Source organism: Pomacea canaliculata, linkage group LG1 (assembly GCF_003073045.1).
Source record: "Pomacea canaliculata isolate SZHN2017 linkage group LG1, ASM307304v1, whole genome shotgun sequence".
NCBI classification, from domain to species: domain Eukaryota; kingdom Metazoa; phylum Mollusca; class Gastropoda; order Architaenioglossa; family Ampullariidae; genus Pomacea; species Pomacea canaliculata.
The window spans coordinates 1107352-1131568 of record NC_037590.1 but is presented as its reverse complement, the minus strand read 5'-3'; the positions used below and the strand labels follow the sequence as shown (position 1 = coordinate 1131568).

General features: G+C 44.1%; 2 protein-coding genes across 2 annotated transcripts; both read right to left on the bottom strand.

Annotated features, from left to right (window-relative positions):
• Positions 1-112: 112 nt before the first annotated feature.
• LOC112553977 (4-aminobutyrate aminotransferase, mitochondrial-like) lies at positions 113-14995 on the bottom strand. The gene is made up of 13 exons (XM_025221563.1): positions 14801-14995; positions 12117-12241; positions 11633-11750; positions 9406-9455; positions 8718-8798; positions 8002-8094; positions 7750-7876; positions 7340-7488; positions 6895-7032; positions 6617-6784; positions 6150-6296; positions 3097-3208; positions 113-1106 (listed from the first exon to the last, which is right to left on the bottom strand). The coding sequence occupies exons 1-13, from the start codon at positions 14877-14879 to the stop codon at positions 985-987; spliced, it is 1509 nt and encodes a 502-aa protein (XP_025077348.1). The 5' UTR covers positions 14880-14995; the 3' UTR covers positions 113-984.
• Positions 14996-18036: 3041 nt separating this feature from the next.
• On the bottom strand, positions 18037-23121 carry LOC112572590 (tryparedoxin-like). The gene is made up of 3 exons (XM_025252334.1): positions 22904-23121; positions 19444-19640; positions 18037-18966 (listed from the first exon to the last, which is right to left on the bottom strand). The coding sequence occupies exons 1-3, from the start codon at positions 22995-22997 to the stop codon at positions 18790-18792; spliced, it is 468 nt and encodes a 155-aa protein (XP_025108119.1). The 5' UTR covers positions 22998-23121; the 3' UTR covers positions 18037-18789.
• Positions 23122-24217: the final 1096 nt, after the last annotated feature.

Below are 24217 nucleotides of genomic sequence, written 5' to 3'. Positions count from 1 at the left end.
GTACCATTGCTGTCAGCCTTTTGTCCATCGCAAATTCATACATAGTCAGTCCATGCATCAAGCACGACTGCATTTGCAAGCACAGACAGGAAAGCATGAAGTCACCATTCGCCTGATCTCTTGGAAAATCTTTTTAATAAATGGAGACATGGCTTCAAGATCATGCGGCATTGAGCGCACAGTATTGCGTTTGGTGCTTCTTACATGAAAAGTCTCTGGAGACAGAGATATTTGAAAGACTAGAAGCTTACGGACTTGCTGGAAAGAAATGTGATCTTAAACCTGCATTTGGCAGGTTCCACGCTTTTACGATGCACATTTTCTGAGTAAGTGTATGCTTAAAAAAGATTCAAAATATAACTCCAATGTACAAAACTTTCAAAATTATAGCAGACAAAACTTATTTTATGACAAGAGTAAATGAGACAACCACCTGTGTGGGTCTGTTCATTGTAATAAAAAATGAGTTCTACTCAGCTGGAACACAAAAAGCCAGCTGCTAGCTACACGGACTGAGTTTGGACATGACAACAAAGGCTATAAAAGACGAGAGCAATTTTATACAATCGATGAAACACCGTATTACCATATCATCCCAATAATGACTGACAAAAAAATGATATTAAAAAACGTTATTGACTGCTGACGACTCCAGTGTCAACAACTCCAATTACTACTGAATAAATTTAATTCTACACATGAGTGCAAACTGTAGGCTGATTAATTATCAATGAACTCCCACCATCTCAGACACAGATTGTAGGTCTGTCTGAAACTTAATTTCCACCAAACGATTTTCCTATAAACCGCTTTATTGTCCGGAGTTTCTGGTGAGTGATGGGATCGACGACCTTTATTAAGAGGGTGGAGAGGGGAGCTGTCGTCTGCACCAGGCTTGACCTCGCTGACTGCGGGTCTAGTGGAGGAAGGTATTTACTGGCGACTGCAGGCTACCGGAGGCTAAAGCTTTCTTGATGATGCACTTTACTTGAGACTGCTGACCACTGTCCGTAGGGTGTCCAGGAAGATGTCGGCCTGCTGTCGGTTGAGGGTTAATGTCGGTCGGATTCTCAAGGAGACGGTTCCGCAGTTGCCAGCGTTGACACCTGTCACAAATAGTCAGTCATACAGTTTTACACACCCCGAGACTGTCGCACACCTGTCACAACATTTCCCACCTGTACAGCAGTGCTTAATTGCGGTCTGTGAAGCAATGCAAACTGAGGTCATCCTCACACAGACCACAGACATGGGCACAATGTCGGCAAATGCACTGACTACAGACTGGCAACAAACACTGACCGCAGACTGACAACAAACACTGACACACTGACTACAGACTGACAACAAACACTGGCAACAAACACTGACCGCAGACTGACAGCAAACACCAGCTCACAGACTGCAGACCGTCAACAATACTGACACACTGACTGCAGACTGACAACACACACTGACCGCAGACTGTCGGCAAACACCAGCACACTGACTGCAGACACCGATCATCTACCCCGGGTGACACTGTGCACCTGCCAACTATATTTTAACAGACACTGGAATCGCACAGACTATGTGATTATTATCATCTGCTGATGAAAATAGTATTCTGTCTCTGCTTTCTTCAGAAGCCGCTATTCATACTCTTTAATGTGCTGATGGAAACAATATATATATATCGGCATGTAAACAGTTTCATCTTGCTTTAAACTGCGCTCAGCTAGTGTAAGACATTGCTGTTCAAACGCTTGTGAGAATCCTGCTTTGAACTAAAACAAGTTTAGGCCTAAATGACCTGCCTTGGACTGTTGTGCACCCGGGTCCTGGTCCGAAACTTCCACCTTTCACCAAATGGTGTTCAATGACACGTTAGGTTTCTTGTCCACTTCCAGTAGATTAAATTCTCTCTCCTCCAACTCCCCCTTAAGTCTCTCTCTCAGGATTTGTTGATGAGTTTGAGTTCTCTCTTCCTCTCTCAGGTCCGATAGTTCTCCAATCTAACCCTGAATCTTTTCGATTTTCTAGCTAGTATTCGATTAAATCATCTCTCTTCCTTGTCGTCTGCTCAGCTCCTCCCCCCCCCTCTCTGTCATCTGCTCAGCTACCTCCCCTCTCCCTTGGCCCTCAGCCCCTTGACTATTGAGTGAAGACAGCCGTTATTGACAGCGGGTGGTCCAGGGATCAGGGATTTACAACCCACCAGAATCTTCTCTCCCCAATCCTCTGTTGTCTCTGCTGACACTGGTGCTAATATCCGCCGGCCATGCCCACCACCAGCATCGCTGCAAATTGCTTTCGACAGCAGCGCCACCAGCGGCGGTTCCCACCTCCAAGGCGATGACGCCAGCAAGGCGGCCACAACGACCACTCGTTGTCCATCGACCGCTCAACAGCTGGTGTCTGCATTTCCCTCCGTTTGTTGAGACGTTTCCCTGGGTGCAATTTTATCTGCATTACTTTAATTAAATTTCTTTTCTACAGAAACCCAGGAACAATCCCAGACCTGTTCCCGTCTCACGTGTCCGGATTCCGAATTTCGTAAAATCGTCGCCACAGCAGCGGGCCGATTTTTTGTTGTTGTTGTTGTTTTTTTAGTCTTTATGACAACGGAGGATAAAGAAACCCCATCCCACCCCTCTCCCCTTGCTTTTAGTCAAATCTGTTCGAAGTGTGTCGGTGGATTTACTCGTATTTCCGCAGTCTGCTTGCTGTGCAGGATGACAAGGACTTGAGAGGTCCAGAGGAATAAGAGCTCAAGTGAAATTCTTTCTGAAGGAAGGCGAAATCAAGCAATTTCACACTTTCTCGAATTTGGACCGCAAAACTTTATCAAACACAGACTTTTATCACAGCAGCGGAAGTGGTAAACCATCCAATTTTTAATAAAGCCACGTCGCTTTTTCCATTTTTGTATTTTAGTGTTGTGCACACTGCTCATAGCTCAGCGGGGAAGTGCACTGTATCAAATTATTATTATTATTATTATTATTATTATTATTGCTGCTGCAATGGAATGATGGGTACACCACGTGGTTCTATGTGGGTGGCACAAGCGGGTGGCCAGACAGCTTTGTGGCGATGACACAAGCACGATGTTACCTTTGTTGCGCATCGTCCTCATGACCTTGTCTCGGGTGGCGGTGTCAGCAAAGTCCACAGAGCACAGTCCACCCAGACCTCTGGCGTTAGACATCACACCCGGGAAGGATTTCTGGAACAAAATAATGCGACTGACTCCCGGGAAATGCACGGGAAAACACAAAGACCTGGCTGCTGGTGTAGCGACCTGTGCACTTCTAGAGGCTGGCAGAGTCTGCGCCGACCTTTGTGCTCATCACGGGCTATAGTCTCTGTCTGTCTGTCTGTCTGTCTGTCTGTCTATGTCTGTCAAGGAAGATGCAGTGGACTGACAGGGATGGGCAAGCTACTTTTAATTTGTAGCCGGCTAGGCTACAGCTACTTTTTTTCAAAATGTAGCCGGCTACACTACAGCTACAATTTTTCAAAAAGTAGCCAGCTACTTTGGGCTACTTTTAAAATGTAGCCAGCTTCTTTTGGCTTCTTTTAAAAGCGTGATGTTATAACAAGTTAGCTGTAGCCAGCTGGCTGTAGCAACATACACAAACATCAAACATACACACTAAACACTATTACTTGCTTTACAAAGTTTTTATTATAATAATGAAACGGAGAACTGCGATATACCGACAATTTTATTTAGTGAATCCATAAATGCTTTCATTCATTCCTTGCCCCCTTCCTCCCCCGGCCTTTTTCACACAATAAGTACACGTATTTTACGATTATATTAAACATTTCTGGATCTTTTTCCTCATCCTGTTTTAGTGACAAAAGAAATTATATAAAACAAAGAAAGGAACACAAACTAATTGTTTCCAAAAGCTGATAGGGTGAAAAGTATAGTCCTGGCATACTAGAATAGACTTTAATTATATAGTAATGTCAAATGTAGCATATAAACACTGAAATATATTTTTCAAAAATGATCTGATACAAGATATATTTATTTTAAATCTTTAAGCTTGAATTTCTCTGTTTGTCGTTTTTGACATCCAGTCCTAAACTATAAAAACATATTTCTCAAGATTGGCTTGTGCTACAGCAGTACAATTTTGCAATTTTGTTTAGAAATGCATAAGCTACAAAGTGATGCATTTGAGAATATGGTATAAACATTACTTTTGATAAAATTAACATTTTTCTAAATATTTTCTAAATATTTAATTGCCACATTCACACTGAGTCGGGGGGTACCATGTCTGATTTTTTATATCTCCTAGAAATCTTGAGATATCAAAACGCCTTATGCATCAGTTTTCTTATCAGTGCCTCTAGTTTACAAAAAAATCCAAAACCTTTGGTATGTGACTTACGGTATTGTGTAAATTTGTTTTTTAAATGCTTGTACGTTTTGAAACAAAAACGTTGATTAAAGTCACAATTTTCACTTTTGGTACTCAAAAACAGTTTTAAAGTGCTATATTTATGTTATTTTGTTACTCTATATTTAAAAACCCTTAAAGATATTTAAAATATGGATTTTAATTTTTGGAGTGTACCGGTAACCTTAAAACAAATCTACATTCTTTTAGTCCTTCATGGAATTGAATTTGACCAGAACTTTGGCCTCGAAGTTGCTGTCTGGCACCCTAGTGCGCAGCTTTGTCATGATAAGTCCTGCCAGACTGAACAATCTCTCAACAATTCTTGCATTTGAAACTATACCCACATTTTGTGGCTTCGCAAAATGTAAAAAATTTCAAATAAGGCTGGAAATTGATGGGTACGTCCATCTTCGTTTTTCAAATGAAACAAAATACCGCTCCCGCCACTTGGACAACACAGTACTTCCGGTTACTGAGCGCGCGAGACACGTGGTGTCTGGCTGTCAACACACCGAGCAGTGAGAGCAGTGGCTGTCGTCGTCTTGCTGACACGCTGTCGACGAATGGTCGTGAAAGTAGCCAACATGTAGCCAAGCTACGGCTACTTTCTAAAATGTAGCTACGGCTACAAGCTACTTTTTTTTAATTTGTAGCTGGCTAAGCTACAAGCTACAAAATTTGTAGCCAGCTACAGTAGCTGTGGACTGATGGGGAACCAGATTATTCAACAGGGTCAGAGGGAGGTCCGTGTAGGTGCCCACATAAGGGCATCTTGACCCTAAAAGGTCACCTGACATGCGCCAGTCTAACAGCTGGCACTGCAAACGGCTTTATGACCATACAAGGTAACCACGTGACCTGAAGGGACTACTCATTGCATGACTAATCAGACTCTGGTATCAGTGGAATGGGAACCCAAGGTCGCACATGACTGACCCATACCTGTTGTGACCTCCACAATCTGTACATAAAATTGGAGGAAAAGTATGGAGAGACACGTACAAAGCAGGAAGGTGGGGGAGGGAGAGACAGCAGCAGACGTACAGACAACACACACATGACGAGCAGGATGGAGGCGAGCAGGAGGGAAGATATCAGCCTTCGAGGTTAAATATTTAGGTTAAGTGTCAATGCTTATGTGTCACTGCTAGTACTTTGTGAGGGTACAGTCTGACTGTGTTGTGCATTGTCGTTCGGTGTTCATCCACTTTCTTCTTCCTCCTCCATTTAAGTAACCTTTTCTTGTCTGCTCATTATGTCTTTTCCACATAATCGTGACACTTGGCTTCCAGACCACCGAGTAGGACACCCAGTTAAGACTCAACTCACATTCTTTTGGTGTAAAGAGGTACCCACCTACACTTTTATCTCTCTCTCACACACACACACACTCACACACATCTTGTAACCGAGGCGCATCCGAGTACAACAATATGTCCGGACATATTTATCGAAGTAGATCTCAGGGAAACCAATCTTACACGATGGTTACAAAAAAACAAAAACAAAAACTACACTTGGTCAATCGTTCAGCCATTGTTGCTACTTTCAAGATCGCATCTGTAGCTGTGTGCTTGTTTACACCTGTTGCTGTTTGTTTACGTGCAATTTCGAGTATGCGAGAAAACCTGTCTGCAAGAATTTGTCATTCCAAGGGAGAGAGTTTAGAAGCCATCTACTCATGTGACACGCCCACGACAGCTGAGTTGTGGGGGTCAGGGTGACGTGCACACTGTGGAGACTGACCTGCAGGCTGACCAGCCCCGTGAGGATGTACTCCCCAGTGTCGCGCACCCTGTCCAGCAGCCGGTCCTCCCGAATGACCTGCAGCACGGCCTGCAGCAGCGACAGCTTGGACGGGTCGCCCACCCACGTGTTGAAGATCCGCAACGCCTGCAATAAAAAGCAGTCAACTGCCAAGTCTAGCAAAGGTCGTGACGGCGACAGGACAGTAGGATGCAATGTCATGACAGGGCAACGACATGACAGAGACATGCGGCAAATAGCAACCTTTGTGTAAATAAGACACCTGGCAACTTCACTGACAGTGACAAGACATTTGTGTCAAACACAGAGGGATGTCATGGTAACAACAGGACAACTTGCTGTCAGTACGACATGTCAGTGAGGTGACAGAAGGGAAGGTAATCAGGAAGGTTGAGGTCACGTGACCGTCTATATCGTGTAAAGCAGCAGGAGGAGATGGTCCCCACCTCTGTCGGCCTCTGCTCGTCCCGGTAGTAAAAGCCGCCTGTCAGCATCTTCTTGGCGAACGGCACCACGTCAGGAGGCTCGCGCAGCTTGAAGTGCTCGTGAGCCCAGAACTTTCCCGTGATGCCACAGCCGGTCTGCACCTCGTCAAGCATCAAGTACGCATCGTTCTGCCAGACAAACCACGTGACGGTGATAACCATGATGGCAAACAATGAGGCACCGACAGGAGATTACAGCCGGGCAATACCTTGATAGAGTCCTGACATTACGGCCTTACCTCCCGGGCAATATCTTGAAGGCCCTGAAAGAAGGCTGGACTGGCGAAGTTGTCTCCTCCCTCGCACTGGACGGACTCGCACACAATGCCGACCACAGGACGACCCTTGCGGTTCCACGTGTGCACAAGATCACGAACCTGCCGACAGAATCATAAATATTTTACTTGAAGACTTCCTTACAGACCATTGAGAGTGTTCCTTAAAGACCACCTGGAGGGAAGATGATCTTATTTAGTTCATGGCAGTTGCCCAAGTAAGAGCGAGTAGTAACCCTTACGTTCGAAATACGCGAGCACTCAAAGCTCAATTTCTCACTGTGTCTAATTAACATTCACTCCCATCCCTCCCAACCTCCACTGGCTGTAGCTGTGACATAAATTTTCCGTGCCACAGATTTGAACTCTGGGTCACTTCTGGAGGCTATGATTAATGTCACAGACTGACCTTGTCCAGACAGCGCTGCTCCTCCTGTTGGTTCTCGCGGGAAAACTCCTCCAGTGGGTAGCGGAGTTGCGGGAAGTCGGCCACCGGCCAGTCGGGTTGTGGAAAGTCCAGCTTGTGAACCCACTTGGTGTGTGAACAGGCCAGCGCTCCTGTCGGCAGAAAATAAAAATACAGCTGTCACAGTTGTACACAAACACAAACACACTGATCTCTCTCCACACACACACACAGAGCAGAGATTTCATAGTAACACAGGGTAGACGGTGGGGTACTCTTTAGCTGGTTCGTAACCATCCTGCCGCAAATCATTTTAAAGCAATAGGTCATCGCGATCCTAAAATAAAGAGATAACAATGTCTGCATCACACACAAGGAGGAAACAGCCTCCAGCGAAGTCAGCGGGTACCCACCCATGGTCCGGCCGTGAAAGGCGTTGTTAAAGGACAACACCGACAGGTCTGGACACCCCGGGGGCTGGTTCTTGAGGCAGGAGGTCAGCTCCTCGGCTGACGGGGGCTGTCCTCCTCGTCGTCGTCGCTAGACAAAAAGCGACATCAAGCAGTCACGTGGTTCACATCACGTGGTTCCCACCTCTGACAGCCGCACTACACTGAGGGGCAGAACTGAGACAGGGATAAGTGAATAAAATCTGCAAACGGTACCTGATAGGTCATGAACATGGCTTTCAGACTATTTTCCACAGAGCAAGCACCACACGCCATGGTCTGCACTTGCTTCATACCAGGTGGCGCCACCTACAGTGAGCATACACGTGCATGTATTTGTGATTAGTAAGGAGCAAAAGATAACATAGAGACAACTAGCTTAATCTATGTTTCTGTGCTGTTATACTATATTTACAGAAAATTGCAACACAGCATTCATTGCTTCCATCGTCTCTTCTCTTTATTTCTCCATCTTGTGAGATCCGGGTACTCATCACATCCTCGGGTACTAATCAGTTCTTCATAGGGTCGAACACCCGAGCAAGAGCCGGGACATGACACATGGTTTGTCCTCGAAGGAGTTAGACATGCGTCACGAGCTTCTGTAGTTTTCATGTACAAAATAAAAACTGACAGCATTTTCAAGTCAAGTCTCTGTTTCTTGCGAATATTTTATTTACAAAAGTATTGCAAACAAGATTTTTGCTTTCTCTCCTTTGAATCCCTTCATGATTATCGATGAAACGGGCGATGTAGAATCTGGAGACACAACTCTTGATGTGATATTTGCCTACTTTAATATTTATACATTTCACACACAGAGGTCTATTGTTCACAGTAGCAGGCTTCATTCTTAAGGTAAAAGACAGACATTACATTTTAAAAGTTGTAAAGTCCAGGTTGTGTTTAAAGTGACGGTCCCCGACACATACCGACATGAGGGTGGTGTGTAGCCGCTCCACCAGGTCACGTGGTGGGTACATGCCGAGGGCAGGTCTGTTGACAAAGGTCGCCTGCAGGTCACACACAAACACATTATCAAACTTTACTTCCCAAGTCTTGCTTGGTTTTACTCTGAGTAGAAATGTACAGTGCAAAATAGATGTTGTAGCTGCTCCTTGTCAATGTAATTGTGGTTATAATACTCATGTTGCCAGCTAGGATTATGTCCTAAATAAGACTTCAGAGGTCAAAGGTGAAGTGATTCTCAAGAAGAAGGGAAATAAAGCGACGTATATGGATTAGGGACTGCGTGCGAACATCGGGCCATCCCAACCCTCGTCTGTGAGAAATTCTCTGGTGGCGATGCCGACAAGTGTTGTTGAACTAAAGATGCAAGAACCCGGATGACGACAGCCATGCAGCTGCCGGTGGCTCCCCCCCCCACAGTCAACATCACATCAAATGTTCTCAAAGTTGTCAAGAGAAAGAAAACATATCTCATCCAGACTCTCAGTAAAAAAGTCAAGTCTAACCTAATTAATAAACTCAAAAACCTCTTTACCTTGATGGCAACTACAGAAAGAAGATTTTACAATAGTTACTTTGAGAAATGCCAAGGAGTGAGAGAAAAATAGAGGGAGGTAGAGAGAAAGGAAAGAGGAAGAGTATCGTTCATGCCTGGTTACTGGGGTCCTTGAAAGCCTCGATGACCTTTGGATGGTTGTAACCTGTCAACAGAAAGGTCGAGAAGATAAACTATCGGTTGTACACGATGCCTGAAGCCTCGCCATTGACTGTTACAAGTTTTATTTCTCACAAACTCATCTTCATTGTCTGACTGCTCAGTTCTCTTTAGGGGGTGAGGCACCTTTACATCTCAAGCTGCATTACCATCTAGTGCACCGTTAAACAGTTAAAATTGTTTCTGACAGTTCATTTCCAGCATCTGTCTTCACAGTCGTCACTGTCAACTCTCGTATACTGACTTGCTTCCCATGGCGACATGTAAGTGGTTGTTAGTCCTAGTTAGGACAATATGTAAGTGGTTGTTAGTCCTACCTGGGACAATATGTAAGTGGTTGTTAGTCCTAGTTAGGACAATATGTAAGTGGTTATTGATAGCAATAGCTGGGACAATATGTCAGTGGTTGTTAGTCCTAGTTAGGACAATATGTAAGTGGTTATTGATAGCAATAGCTGGGACAATATGTCAGTGGTTGTTAGTCCTAGTTAGGACAATATGTAAGTGGTTATTGATAGCAATAGCTGGGACAATATGTCAATGGTTGTTAGTCCTAGTTAGGACAATATGTAAGTGGTTATTGATAGCAATAGCTGGGACAATATGTCAGTGGTTGTTAGTCCTAGTTAGGACAATATGTAAGTGGTTGTTAGTCCTAGTTAGGACAATATGTAAGTGGTTATTGATAGCAATAGCTGGGACAATATGTCAATGGTTGTTAGTCCTAGTTAGGACAATATGTAAGTGGTTATTGATAGCAATAGCTGGGACAATATGTCAGTGGTTGTTAGTCCTAGTCAGAACAATATGTAAGTGGTTATTGATAGCAATAGCTGGGACAATATGTCAGTGGTTGTTAGTCCTAGTCAGAACAATATGTAAGTGGTTATTGATAGCAATAGCTGGGACAATATGTCAGTGGTCAGGAAAACCCTGTAAGAAAGCTAATTCAGCAGCAAGTGTAAGACACATGGCGACATCTCTCACCCCCACCCCACCTACACCCTCCCACACTGGGTGTCTATGCCATATGCTGATGTCACAGCTAGGTCAAAAAACTCTGATTGTAAAGTATAGAGAACAAACATCCATCACAGATAAGATGATTGTAACAAACTGTGTCAGCTGTACTCTCTAGCTGTGTTCTCATTCTCGCTGCGTGCATGTGGTGGTGGTGGTGGTGGTGGTGGTGGTGTGTCCTGTTTTGACGTAAGAAAAATCCTGGGAACTTGAACACACACTCAGATAAAGACTACATTATTTGATACGGCTTCTTAGGTTACAGCACTCTGGCCCTAAACCAACCTAATCTTTCCCCGAAATAGGGCACAGCATCAGTCTACAGGCGTTCTACTTCAGTGCCAGTCAGTCACTCAGTGCCACTTACATTCTACAGGTGTTCTACCCCCACTCAGTGTCACTTAGATGCTACTACTACTTTATTTTCATGCTACATTTGTCCACTGTAAACAATATTTAATTTTTGTCATCACAGTCATAACTGTTACTGTTTTCTTGCACCTGATTTGTTAAAATTGTTTCTTAGTTCATAATACTGCTAATGTACCATACAGGACACATATACCACTAAATGTACCATGCATGACACATATACTACAAAATATGCCATACATGACACATAAACTACTTAATGGGTATTGCATGACATTTATACTACTAAACATACCCCGCATGACACGCATGCTATCAAACATGCCACACGTGACCCTCATACTACTCAATGTGCCACGCATGATACATATATTACTAAAAGTACCATAAATGACACACATACCACTCAACACACCATGCATGACACATATACTACAAAATGTACCATACATGACATATAGGCTACTAGCAGAACAGGCAATCTGCGTTTACTGTAACTAGAGGGGCAGAGACAAGGTGTGTAATACTTAGCGACACAAAGGCACTGTACAGTACCAAGCAGGATGTAAGTACCTATCAGGATAGAGACAAGGTGTACAGTACCTAGCGGGATAGAGACAAGGTGTACAGTACCAAGCGAGATAAAGACAAGGTGTACAGTACCAAGCAGGATGTAAGTACCTAGCAGGATAGAGACATGGTGTACAGTACCTAGCGAGATAGATATAAGGTGTACAGTACCTAGCGAGATAGATATAAGGTGTACAGTACCTAGCGGGATAGAGGCGATCTGGCTGTAGACGTCCAGCATGATGTTTCCGTCGACATCCGCAATGTAGTTGCCACTGCTGAGCTCGTAGTCAACAAAAAACTGCACCGCGCCGGCCTCCTGTCAGTTAGACACTTGTTTGTCAGCAGAGCCGACCGAGGCAAGAGTTGTTTGTCAACAGTACAATAGAAAAAAAAAGTTGCTTAAAAGCAGAGCTGACTGAGAGAAACAGGACAGTTCCCTGTAAATTTTTTAAATAAAGGGCTTGGTAGATGGCATCTGAAGGGGAGGCAGATAGACTGTTATGTCACAACGTCACTTACGCTACCTAATGCAAACTTTCATGGTCTACTGACTAGATGTCTATAAGCTCCACACGGCATTAATAAAGATAATAACCATAAACTGAATACTTGCACTTCTATTGTCTTACTGCTACCATATGGCTACAAACAATCTGCACGTCTTAAGTGAGTGTGATGTCACCTGAATGATGTTAAGTTCCTGCTGTAGCTGACGAGACTTGGGCCCCGGCACTTCTGTCTTCATGGAGGGGCGCACCGGCTCCCGTGACATCACCTGGCACGACGTGGACAGACATCGCAACGAGCCTGCAGACAGGAAGTCAGCATGGTAGACTAGGAGACTGTGAGGAGCACGTCGGCATACGCCACAACTTAACAGGTCGGACTGTCAGGCATGAAGGACTGTAGGGGTTAGGATCTGCCTTCAATAGACATGGTGAACCACTCATGTTCTCTGTCGCTACCAGGCGAAGGGACTAAAGGTCTTTTGTACAACGTAGCAAAGATTTCCCAGACTGCACACTGGGGAGATTCCCAAATTGTACAACGGGGCAAAGATCTTGCAAACTTTACACGCGGGTAAATATTTACCAAACTGTTGGTAACACAATTCATGTCACGAAGGTGAGAGTTCTGTCCCTTGGCTGAGGGGATGGCCTCCCCTTGATTTTGTTTATGTTTTGTTGTCGTGCTTCAATTTGGATAAAAGTATTAGACCTTCATGTTTACATGAGCTTCTGCTGTGTTTTCTTCGTCTTCTGGCTTGCAACAGGTTTGTATATATGTATATGTATAATGTATATAACGTATATGATGTATAAAATGTTATTTTGAAGTGCGAACTATTTAGATCTATTGCTGGATTCCGCTCCGTCTGCTTCACTCGCTTCGGTAGCGACTTTGAGCTGCAGTCAGTAAACTGAAGTGATGATCACCCTCTTGTGATAATGTGATAACATTTCTTCATATTCTCAAGATTACTCAATATCATCCCAGTATTCTCCTGATGTCACTGAGCTTATTCTCTGGAGTCGCTACTGTTACATCTACAGTGATCTCCCTTTACTGTCGGAACGCAGCGAGTCCTGGCGTTGTCCTCTACATCTTTGTTATTATTGTGATCTTGTTCTACATCTTGGTTATTATTTTGTGATCTTGGTCTACATCTTAGTTATTATTATGTGATCTTGTCCTACATCTTTGTTATTATTTTGTGATCTTGTCCTACATCTTCGTTATTAGTTCTTAACTTGTCCTACATCTTTATTGCTATTTATTAACTTGTTCTACATCTTTGTTACTATTGTATTCTACATCTTTATTACTATTTTGCTCCACATCTTTGTTACTTTTTTGTTAACTTATTATACATCTTTGTTCTAAATCTTTGTGACTATTGTGTGATCTTGTTCAGTGCAGTGAGTCCGCCTTTGGATGAGATATTGCGCTTTATTATATTTAAGTTTCCATTTTATTATTAAAGACTATGGTTATCATTCCACCCTCTCAGCTCTCTTGTAAATGGCATCGCTCTGATTACAAATAGTTTTCAAGTGGCAAGAGTGGTTCGAAAGAAGAGGTCTGATATTGATTTCATTTTATCTGAATGCCCACGTTTCTTCTATTTGGCGAGCAATAATACCTTCCGGGATTGTGGGTTGCCACCACACGAAGTAACTGCTGAGAAGAAAATACCGAAGTACAAGAAGCCGTCAGCCAGTTCCTGACCCACAACACATGGGGAGCACGGCAGAGTGCTATAAGAGAGCGAGAGAGTGGTTGGGTGGCTGGCTATGGTCTTCATCCAAAACGTCGTGCCCCTATTGCCCAGCATGCTCTGTCAACGTGTCAAGCTAGAGAAGGGACTTAAATAGTCTCTGTGTTTCACTGTTTCGCTACACTGACTGCACTAATAAATAAACTATAATGACGAAAGTTGACAATACAACCACAGCTGAAAGAGTTGTAACAAAACACCCGGGCACCCTTGCTATAAATACCCGCTTGAAAATGCACTATTTTATGCTCCGCATACTTTACAAGAAAGTAATAAATGTAGATGTCTAGAATACACGTGGCCAGTGACCTTATACCTCCCCAACACCGTGACGTATGCAACGACCTCAAAACGGATTAAGCGGGACATAAACAGACTGAGCATCTATCGTTAGTCATCTGATAGTCAACACGCTGAGCTGTGGCATTTGGTAAACAGTCGAGTCTGTGTCACGGGTGCTGCCATGGGCTGCAGCAGCGGCATCTTTCCCACTGAGCTATCAGGGATGTGCCAGGGTCGCCGCGGGGTCAACGTCGTGGTCACGGTGCTCAGTGGTCACGTCACGGGGCTCGTGCTCAGTGGTCACGGTGCTAATGTTGTCACTGTGATCGTGCTCAGTGGTCATGGCGTGTCTGCTACGGTATCTCGAGTAGCACAGCCACGATTAGCATGACATTTCGGCAGAACAACCTTTAAAACTGATTCCTATGAAAACCAGTGAGTGAGCGCTGTAGTTTTAACTGGCTGGAGCTCAGCGGGAGGAACACACACACAGTGTGCATCTCATAGTGTGAACACTTGCGTGCCTAACATTTCAGCAAGTGGTGCATGCGTCGTCCGAAAGGACAAATGAACGAGTCGCCAACGGAATGTTGGCTCCCTTCAGAGCCTTTCGATTGACACCGTGCAGGCCAGAAGAGTTCTCGTTGTCGACTGGTGCAGGTGAGGGTGCCAGCCGCACCACCACCACTACCACCACCACCACACCACCGACGCACAGCTACAGCAACGTAAACACAACGTACACAGCGACGCTCGGCGGGCGGTAAACACCAGCAGTGTACAAGCTACATGCCACTTGCACTTACCACAGCGGCTTGCAGCCTTGCCCAGCACTCGCCCCACGTCTAGTGTCAATCTGGCAGCCATGCTCCTTCCACCGCCCATCCGCTGCGCGCTGCGTGTCCCGTGTGCCGTGCAGCAACGTGCAGCAGCCGTAGTCAAGCCCCCGCACGGCGCATGTCTGTCTCACAAGGGAAGCAACTGCTGCAGACGGTGTCATCGCTGTAGATGTGGCGTCTGTCTTCTCCCTCGGGCTGGCAGGCTGAGCGACTGCAACCAGCCACACAGCATGTGGCCGCAGACAAAAAAGCGGGTCAGATATGGCGAGGTGGGAACCCAGGCTACTACGCACTGGGGGCAACTCTTGTGCGTGCAGACAACTGTGGGCAAAGTCAACAGTTTACTTCTCAGTCTCTCCTTGTGTCCTGATACAACACAACACAGTAAACAGCTGAAGCTCACTTCATATGGACATGACAACATTATTTGCAGTGTTAACAATAATTGTGTGATTTAAGTATCATAGTCTGGCTCACTAGGGAGCATGCTCTCAGCTTGAGACAGCATACAGAGGGCGGAGGGAGACAGTGGTGTGCAGACAAATAAGTAGTTAAAGACAAACATAGAAGACACAAAGAGGAAGCAGGGAAGCAAACAGTAAGGAAGGAGAGTGTCATAGATAGAGCACATTATTTATGAGGAGGTCTTGATGTGGCCAAATGTTATATTTAGACCACGTGTCCAAATACAAGGACTCAGTTGCTGATAAGCCTTAGCGACATTTCGTCCGAGTGTCAGGGCTGAGTTAATCTTGAGTCTTGTTGGTACTTTTAGGTCAAGCAACCATCTACTGCATCGCCATCCCAGATCCACTGCACGTGTAGGTGAATGTTGGACAAAGGAAACTTGATATTCAGCGCGCGCACTCAAACACACGCACGCACACAAACACACGCACGCACACTAACGCACGCACGCACACAAACACACGCTCGCACACAAACACACGCACGCACACTAACGCACGCACGCACACTAACGCACGCACGCACACAAACACACGCACGCACACAAACACACGCACGCACACAAACACACGCACGCACACTAACGCTCGCACGCACACAAACACACGCACGCGCATGACTTCAACTGCAGATCCGGGTCAAGGGCTACAGGGTACCCTGCAGGCCTATGCTTGGTCCGCACCATGTTCGCCGTGTGATACAGTGCTCCCTACCCTTGTTTACAATAACTTTCTCCCCAACTGTATAACGCAGTAACTATTGGCTGCACCGAGTTCAGTCGTGCTGAGCCCACAGTCCACTACACCACCGCCTTCTGGCTATTACTACCGACTACTCAAGGAGCTGCTGACCTCTCTTCACCCCAGCTGGACAAACATTGAAACACCCAGAGTCTGCCGTGTTTTCCACCACCTCTTCCCAATGGACTAACATCTACTCCCCACTCCCCGAATGGACCACCAAATAAGAAAACTGCTAACAGTTGCCACAGACATTGCAATGAATATATAGCTACTTTTGTTGCGTTTGAGAGAAAAAAGTGCTTCCACTTAAGATTTGTCACTGTGGTGGGATGGGGATATAGGGGAGGGGAGGAAAGGGGTGAGGAGGCGACTGACGTAGATCCTGATAATTGAATTCGTACATGTCATAATTCTACGTTTTTTCCTCTTTGTGATTGATAAATAATCTCCGATGGAAAGAAAAACTTTCGATGCTCACGATCATCTTGCGAAACATAAATCTCAGACAAGGTCACGACAACTGAAACTTGCTGGCATCGACAGCCATTCTCTCATGGACTCACAGACGTAGCAGACGACACCTGACTAAGTTTTGCACAGAGACAAGAAACATTTCACGTCTGTGGTCTGGCACCAGACACCGACCGCAGCACCTCCAACTGTTATCACCCTTCACATCCCTGAAGACGATTATTCACAGGTCTACCCTGTGGTCGGATCAGGGTGTCGTAGTGTTCGGGTATTAGTAGTGTTGTGTTTAGAAATCAAGAGCTTATAGCATTTCGTCAGACTGATAAAGCTAGCTTTTCGTCAAAACTGTAAGATTGAAGGTCCTTTGTTCGAGGCCCACTTGACGCTGTTGCTGGAGAACTCCTGTTCACAAGCAGTAAGGGGGTGCTGAGGGCAGCAGAAGGAGAGTGTGGGGTTCAACCTAACACCTGCCCTGCCCGACACAAGGTGTTCTGTTGACCGCTCTTATGGCCTCCCGCCTGTAGGAGTCATTCCTTGTTCTTGTTACATTGCTATCATCAACAGATTCACTACCTTTGACCTCAGATCTGAACATCAAGCGACCACTGCCAAAGACAATGTTCTGGCGTCCCCATAATAACATCTTCGTTTGAATGTTGGGTCATACCCGAAGTTCCGATGCTTCCATGAAATAAATAGCTTTAGTAAGGTCGTACGTTCTTCAAATCTTGGTGGACACGCCAGTTAGTTTGGGTTACCATAACAACCATTTATTTGTTTATTACAAATAAAACTTTTAATCATTTTTTTACACATACATTCAATACATAATATGCACTGTCATGAAGAAGAATAGACTTGTTCACAGAGTGGTCTATATCTGTTCTAAGATAATTGGTATCGAGCAGAGGGATTTAGCTTCTTTTTGTGATCAAATAGGAAAGCTTCCCGCATTTTGTCAATAGTCAATACCTGAACATGTACCAACGGGAGAATTCATGTTATTAAGCTCAGGTAAACGTTATGCTATGCCTGCATGTAGAAGCAATAGACAACTGAAATCGTTCGTGCCATCTGCAGCCCAGCTAGTCACAGATGAATTGTCAATTGTGTGAGGTGTGCATATGAATGGTCTAGAACTCTAGATGCAAGATTGCTTTTTCTTGTTTTTGTTTTTCTTGATTGTGTCACTCGCTCATACTTTTTCCCTGTAACTAGAACTTTAGAGATATATAAAGTAACTGAGCACATTTCATATTTAGAGCACGGGAGGGCAATGTACAGCCCGCGGACGTCTTAGGACTGGACAGTCTGCCAAAAGGTGAAATGCACTTGTTTTCATTTGTTTTCACTCAGTCTAGGTTAGTTTATTGTAAATTTAATTTATCAAGTACAACAGAGTTAGAAGTCGGCAGTCTGTAACATTCTAACACAAATAAGGTACAAAGATCACAAATAACAGGCTGACATATCTGATGTAGTCGTTAGAGAGCATCGGTGGCGGATGCAATCAAAGGAAAGGTTGGTTTAAAAGTTTTATTGTGAGGGATTTCAAACAGATTCACTGTACACAATATATTCTGTAAGTGAAAGCTATTGTGTACTCAGTTGTTGTCCATTCCGTTATCACTAGGTTTGTTGTGTAGTCACCTGACTTGGGTGTTTGGTATTTTACCGTCCCTCAAAACGAAAACTTTGACTACCCCTGTTGTTGCATGAATATTTCTGAACATTCGCACTACTAGTATTATAAAATATTATTCATGACACAGAAATGTCAGACGCCCGAGGAAAGAAGGCAATAATACTGCTGCAATAACATTGAGAAGCTGACATTTAAAAAATCCCTGACAAATACTAAAATGATCTATTCCTGACACAGAATACCAGAAGCTTAACTTGAAACATTTATGGGTTTTATTAGCATGATCTGTACATACAAGTTTGGTGTCGTTACACTCCTTGTAAAATAGTATGTAACATAAATTCTCTCGATAATCTTCTTACCAGCACCGCAGAGATAGACTCAAACTCTCAGAGTTGAAAATATAGGAAAGTAATCATAGAAACAATAAAAGGTACACTCAACAGTGAAAAATTGTCTTTACTTTTATCTGAGTGAGGCAAGAACATGTGGGGACTGGCCATGGTGACCAAGAAGTTTAAAACGCCAACAGTCAGTGCAATGTTGACCTCACTCTGCTGCAGCCCCTCCGCTTGAGTGCAAACTTGTGAATTTTACTGAAACAAACCCCGTAACTTGGCAAAGCTGTCCTACAACACATGGCACCGCCAGTGAGAGTCGGGGATGCCTGACCAGGGGAAGTTACTGCCGCTGGGGTCACTGGCGACCTTGTTGCGGCCGTCTGTGGAGATCGTCTCCCCTGTGGCGCCATCCACCAGAATCAAGGTCGGGATGCTACAAACGGAGTACTTTTGCGACAAAGATGTCTGGCGACAGGAAAAAAAAAATGCACGCAAAGATTAAAAAATACATGTGCATCATAGAAAATGTAGTTACCTGCCTTTACGTCTAGGACCACACTAACCCTAGTGACTACACAATACAAAACGTTCTAAAACAAACTCAACAAAATAAATTGTTTCAAGAAAACTCAGTAGCCTGAAGTATGTTGGATCACATGATCATTCAGCCATCCAATCTCGTATTTTCCATAGTGAACACAGGAAAGGAATGAACTAAGTATTAAAAGTCTGTGGTGGCAGCAGCTCATTTTACCTGCACGTTGCTGCGCTGACGAAGTCTGAAGACAAAGCATAGAGACACGTCGATCCACACTGAGCTGACCTCACCCACACCTCACCCTGATGTCATCGTTAGCTCTACCTGAGGTATTTATCAACTTTTATCAAGACATCACTCACTCACAGTGACATCACTATAATCTTGATATCACTATACCTTACCTTGACATCTGAGCCGAAGCCCACAGTCAGCCAGGGCATCTCGCCGTAGTACTCGTCGAAACTCTTCTGGTCACGGTCAAGGCTGAGAAAGACGACCTCAAATTTCTTTCCGGCCTCTCGACAGGCTTTGTAGCACTCCACCAGCTTGGGTGTGAAACTGCGGCACGGGGGACACCAGTGGGCCGAGAAGTAGAGGCCTGCACGTGAACATGCAGTATTTATCAGTTCTGGAACACAGGCATTAAGAACAAAAGAGAGAGAGTGTGTGTGTGGTTGGGATGTGATGGTGGTGACGACAGAGAAACGTAGCCACAAGAATATACGTAAGAGGGAAGAATAAAATCATATAAAGAAATAAAAGCTTGTCTACGGGATTAACAACAAAAATCTAGCTTCTCTCCCCTTCGTCACTGAACCATTTTGTGGTGTCAGTTTGATAGACAGAATGAAAGTCTTAGACAGCAAACAGCTATGGAATAAAGTTTAGTGTCAGTTCCCGTGAGACCTAGTCACAGCTTTTCTAAACAATCGTGCTGTCTGCTGACATTAAAACACAACTGCTACAGTCCAGTAACGTCCCTGATAAAAACTGATTCAGGCAGTCCGTATCGAGCATGCAACCCATTCCGTGATGATCATTTTCTTTCTGGACAAATTCACTGCCGGGTAAACAGAAAGAACCACATATCTGGCCAGCATCCATGCTAAACCTCATACGTGCGGCGAGGTTTATACTAGGGCGTGTGAAACACATGGCCCCGGGTCAACTTATCTGAAAGTACACCAACTCAATTCTTCCATCGCACCCCCACCCGGACCGGGTCTCTCGAATTTCGCCACAATCTACAAATAACTAATGAGCTATGGTTTTTATGGGATCCTTTACAAAACAAATAAACAGTAGCAGAGAAGTTTCTGTTGTATAGAGGGTACGTCATTACGTCTATTATCGTTACCGTGACAACCATTTACGTTGCCGCCTTTCTGGTAGGGAGGCACGAGGGCTGCAGTCTATGTGTGCGAGTACCTACTCCCTCCTCTGTGGTAATTGAAGCTTTTCTTGTGGCTGTGGGTGTGGTGTGGCATACAGCTGACATCTTATAGACTTTTAGTTCTGCTTAGACTGCCATGTCTGGTTTATAAGAGCACGAGCACGCACGCGCGACACACACACAATCACTTGAGCCATTGTTTTTGGTGGCTGACAGTCTGTGTGACAGGCTGTTGTCGTTTTAAATAAAGCACGTGGTGATGACTTGTCATGATATTCATTGTAGAATGACTTAGCAACAATTTACGGAGGTGCATTGGTAGCAATTGATGTTTTACGCCGACCCGGCAGCTAAGGCTATATCACGGCAAGGCAGCCAGTCCTGTCAACAACATGCAGAGAAAAAATAGCGTGCCCGAGACCTGAACCCACCACAGCCAACCCTCACAGTGCTGGTTACAGGTGCTAATTGTTGCGCCACCGGACCGCCATTACATTTGTATTTACATGGGAAGAGAGAAAGGAGAGTGACAGCTTTCATACAACTTAGGCAACTAAGGCGCTAGATATAGTTCAGCGCAGAATGAAGTCGAGGTGGAGAAGATAAATAGGAAAATTAACGCAAGGAATATAGACACTGCATACCAGCTATGGTATGCGTTTTTATTATGATTATCCACACTCGTGTGTGATTATACATGCTTGCACATGTGTGTGTCTGTGTGTGAGATACGCGTTTTTATGATAATACACAGTTGTACATCTGTGTGTGTGTGAGCAGCTATGACACGCGTTCTTGTTATGTTTATACATACTTGCACCTAGCTGTAAGTGAGCGACATTATAAACGAACTATGATAAGCATAAGATATGTTTGTAATACTTATGCACACTATATTTGAGAGAGAAACTATATATAAGCTATGAACCGCTGAAAAGGATTTTTATTGTTTGTAGATAGGTATACGTTTATGTCCAAGAGAGTGAGAAAGAGACTATATACGATCTATGACACGCATTTTATTATGTTTGCACATACGTATATACAGTCGAACTTCTATAAGTCGAAGCTTCAGAGGACCGATCAAAACAAATCGAGTTACGGAAGGTTCGAGATAAGGAAGTTTTTTCGCTATGGATGTTTAATTTTAACCATATGTACATTTCTTATCATTCTTTTAAAGACACTCCGGCACCCTGCTTGTCGCACACATGCTTCCTATACAGAAAGGAGAATATGGGAGAGCAGGGTCGACTGGGGAAGAGTACACGATTTTAAGTGTTTCAACGCATTTTCAAAATTGTTTCAACATGCTGACCGGCTTAAAATTATTCGAGTTGTGGAAGTTTTTGGCTAGGCTGATTAGAGCTACAGAAGTTGAATATGTATTGCTTTAATTGGAAACCAACCAATTGATGTTTAAAATTCGAGTTAAGGAGAATTTCGACTTACGGAAAGTCGACTTATCAAGGCTACACTCAAGCACTCGCTGAAAACATATCTGTTCTCAAAGTACTATCCCTGAATTACTATTCTTAACTGCCTGGCAATACTGTCTGTCATGTTAACCATCATATAACGACTCCATCTGACACTGTTTATAGTATCTACATCCCTTCATACCTTTATCATTGCTGTACATTCTACTCTTGTACCTCATCTTTATGCTGTTCAGTGTGTCTATACGTACCTCACTGTCTACTGGCTCTTATCTTTACACTGTTTATAATATGTATACGTCCCTTTATGCCTTCATCTATTGCTGTACAGTCTACTCTTGTACCTCATATTTATGTTGTTTAGTGTATCTATACGCTGTCCACTGGCTGTTATCTTTACACTGTTTATAATATCTACGTCCCTTCATGCATCCATTGCTGTACGTCTACTCTTGTACCTCATCTTTATACTGTTCAGTGTGTCCTATACGTACCTTACTGTCTACTGGCTGTTATCTTTACACTGTTTATAATATCTACGTCCCTTCATACCTTTATCCATTGCTGTACAGTCTACTCTTGTACCTCATCTTTATGGTGTTCAGTGTGTCTATATCTGTACCTCACTGTCCACTGGCTGTTATCTTGTACCTCATCTTGTTGTTCATTGTGTCTATACGTACCTCACTGACCTCTAGCTGTTATCTTTCATTTATCATTATTGGTCAACGCAGACTACCTTGGTCGTGATGCTGAACGTTTCAAGTTCACATTATTATTATTTATGTCTACCTTATGGGAGAGACATAGGGAAGGAGAGAGAGAGCAGCAAAAGAGCAAACGAGGTTCAACAGTCACACCTAAATTTAAAAACACGCTGTCTGTCATTTCTGGTCACACACTGACACAGTGTTTTCACACACACCACAGCGTTCACACACAGTGTTGACACACGCTCCGAGTCAGACAAAGATCAGACAGAGAGAGAGACTGGCAGCACGCCGCAGTGACGTCCCTTGAAGCACTCACCGACCACGTAGCCCTCTTCGGCGAATGAATCCACGTCGACTGGACCGTTCTTACCCAGCACCGTCTCTCCAAGAATCTCCTTTATTCCAGACATTTGTGATAGCAGAACGGATGTGACTGACGTATCGTTGGAAGCGGTCTGTCGTCTGCAGAGTCTGTAGTCTGCTGGTCACGTGCGCCTCCAGAGTTCTCACCCCTGAAGGTCAGCCTCAAAGGTGAAGGTCGCGGTCAAAGGTCGTTGCCGTCCGTGTGGAGTTGTTTTTCGGGCGTTGAACCGTAAAATTAGTAATCAACTGAACGTGTAGACAATCACCACTGTTTTTTCTAGCTTTTATTGTAGCAGTATCTTCCTATTCAGCACGTATTTATAGTGTGATGGCATATTGGTAACAAGAAGAGCGGGTAGCAGAAATTACGAGGCTAGGACATGGGCTGTTTATTTGTTTCCCTTTCCTTCCTTATCCCTTCCACTGATCGTGCAAGATCGCTACTGGTGGAAGCACTTTTCCATCAAACGAGGTATAACGATTCTGAGAAAAGTAGCTAAGAATCGGCAATTAAAGAGATTATCTAGTTAAATAGCTTAATTGTATCTGCTAGCAGTAGCTCATCGTGATCTTTATCTGACAGTTTGAAGTGCAGTCATTAGTTCCCTTTTAATGCTGCTTTCAATTTGTCTTAATGATGTCGATTACATAAAGTGTGCTTTCTTTGTATAGTCACACTGTCTGTCGTTTCCGTATGAATTCAATTTGATGTCTGGTATAGGCGTGGTATGAGCTTAGGTGTGGTCTCAGCATCAACATTTTAAACTTTGGTGCCGAATATTTCATTTTAAGTGGCGTCATTGTTTAAAGGTTTAATCTCAAAAAAGCAATTCATTTTGTGCTGCGTCACTGGGCAGAAGGAGAAAGATTAGGAAAGAGAAGATACGGCGAGACGGGCAGACACTCAACCTCCTATTGCTTGTACGGTTCAACTTCCTGGCCAGCATTATTCGAGAAACACGACTATCACACTTCCATCGGTGGGCGGCCCCCACGTTACCTACGCTTAGCAGACGACATTGGTCTGATGGTGGGCACCAACAACCATCTGCATGACCCTCTGGGATAAATAAAGTATTATCTTGTCTTAACCTTGCCGGCAGACGGACACAGTGAGAAAGCTTATGAAATGGAGACCAGCACTGATATATAGAGTGGAGAAAAGCACTAAGTAAAATATATAAGAACGGAGTACAGCTGAAGAAGGTAACATCTTTAAGTAACCTTTTGTCAGCTGCTATACCAGTCAAGGGATGACTGGATGATA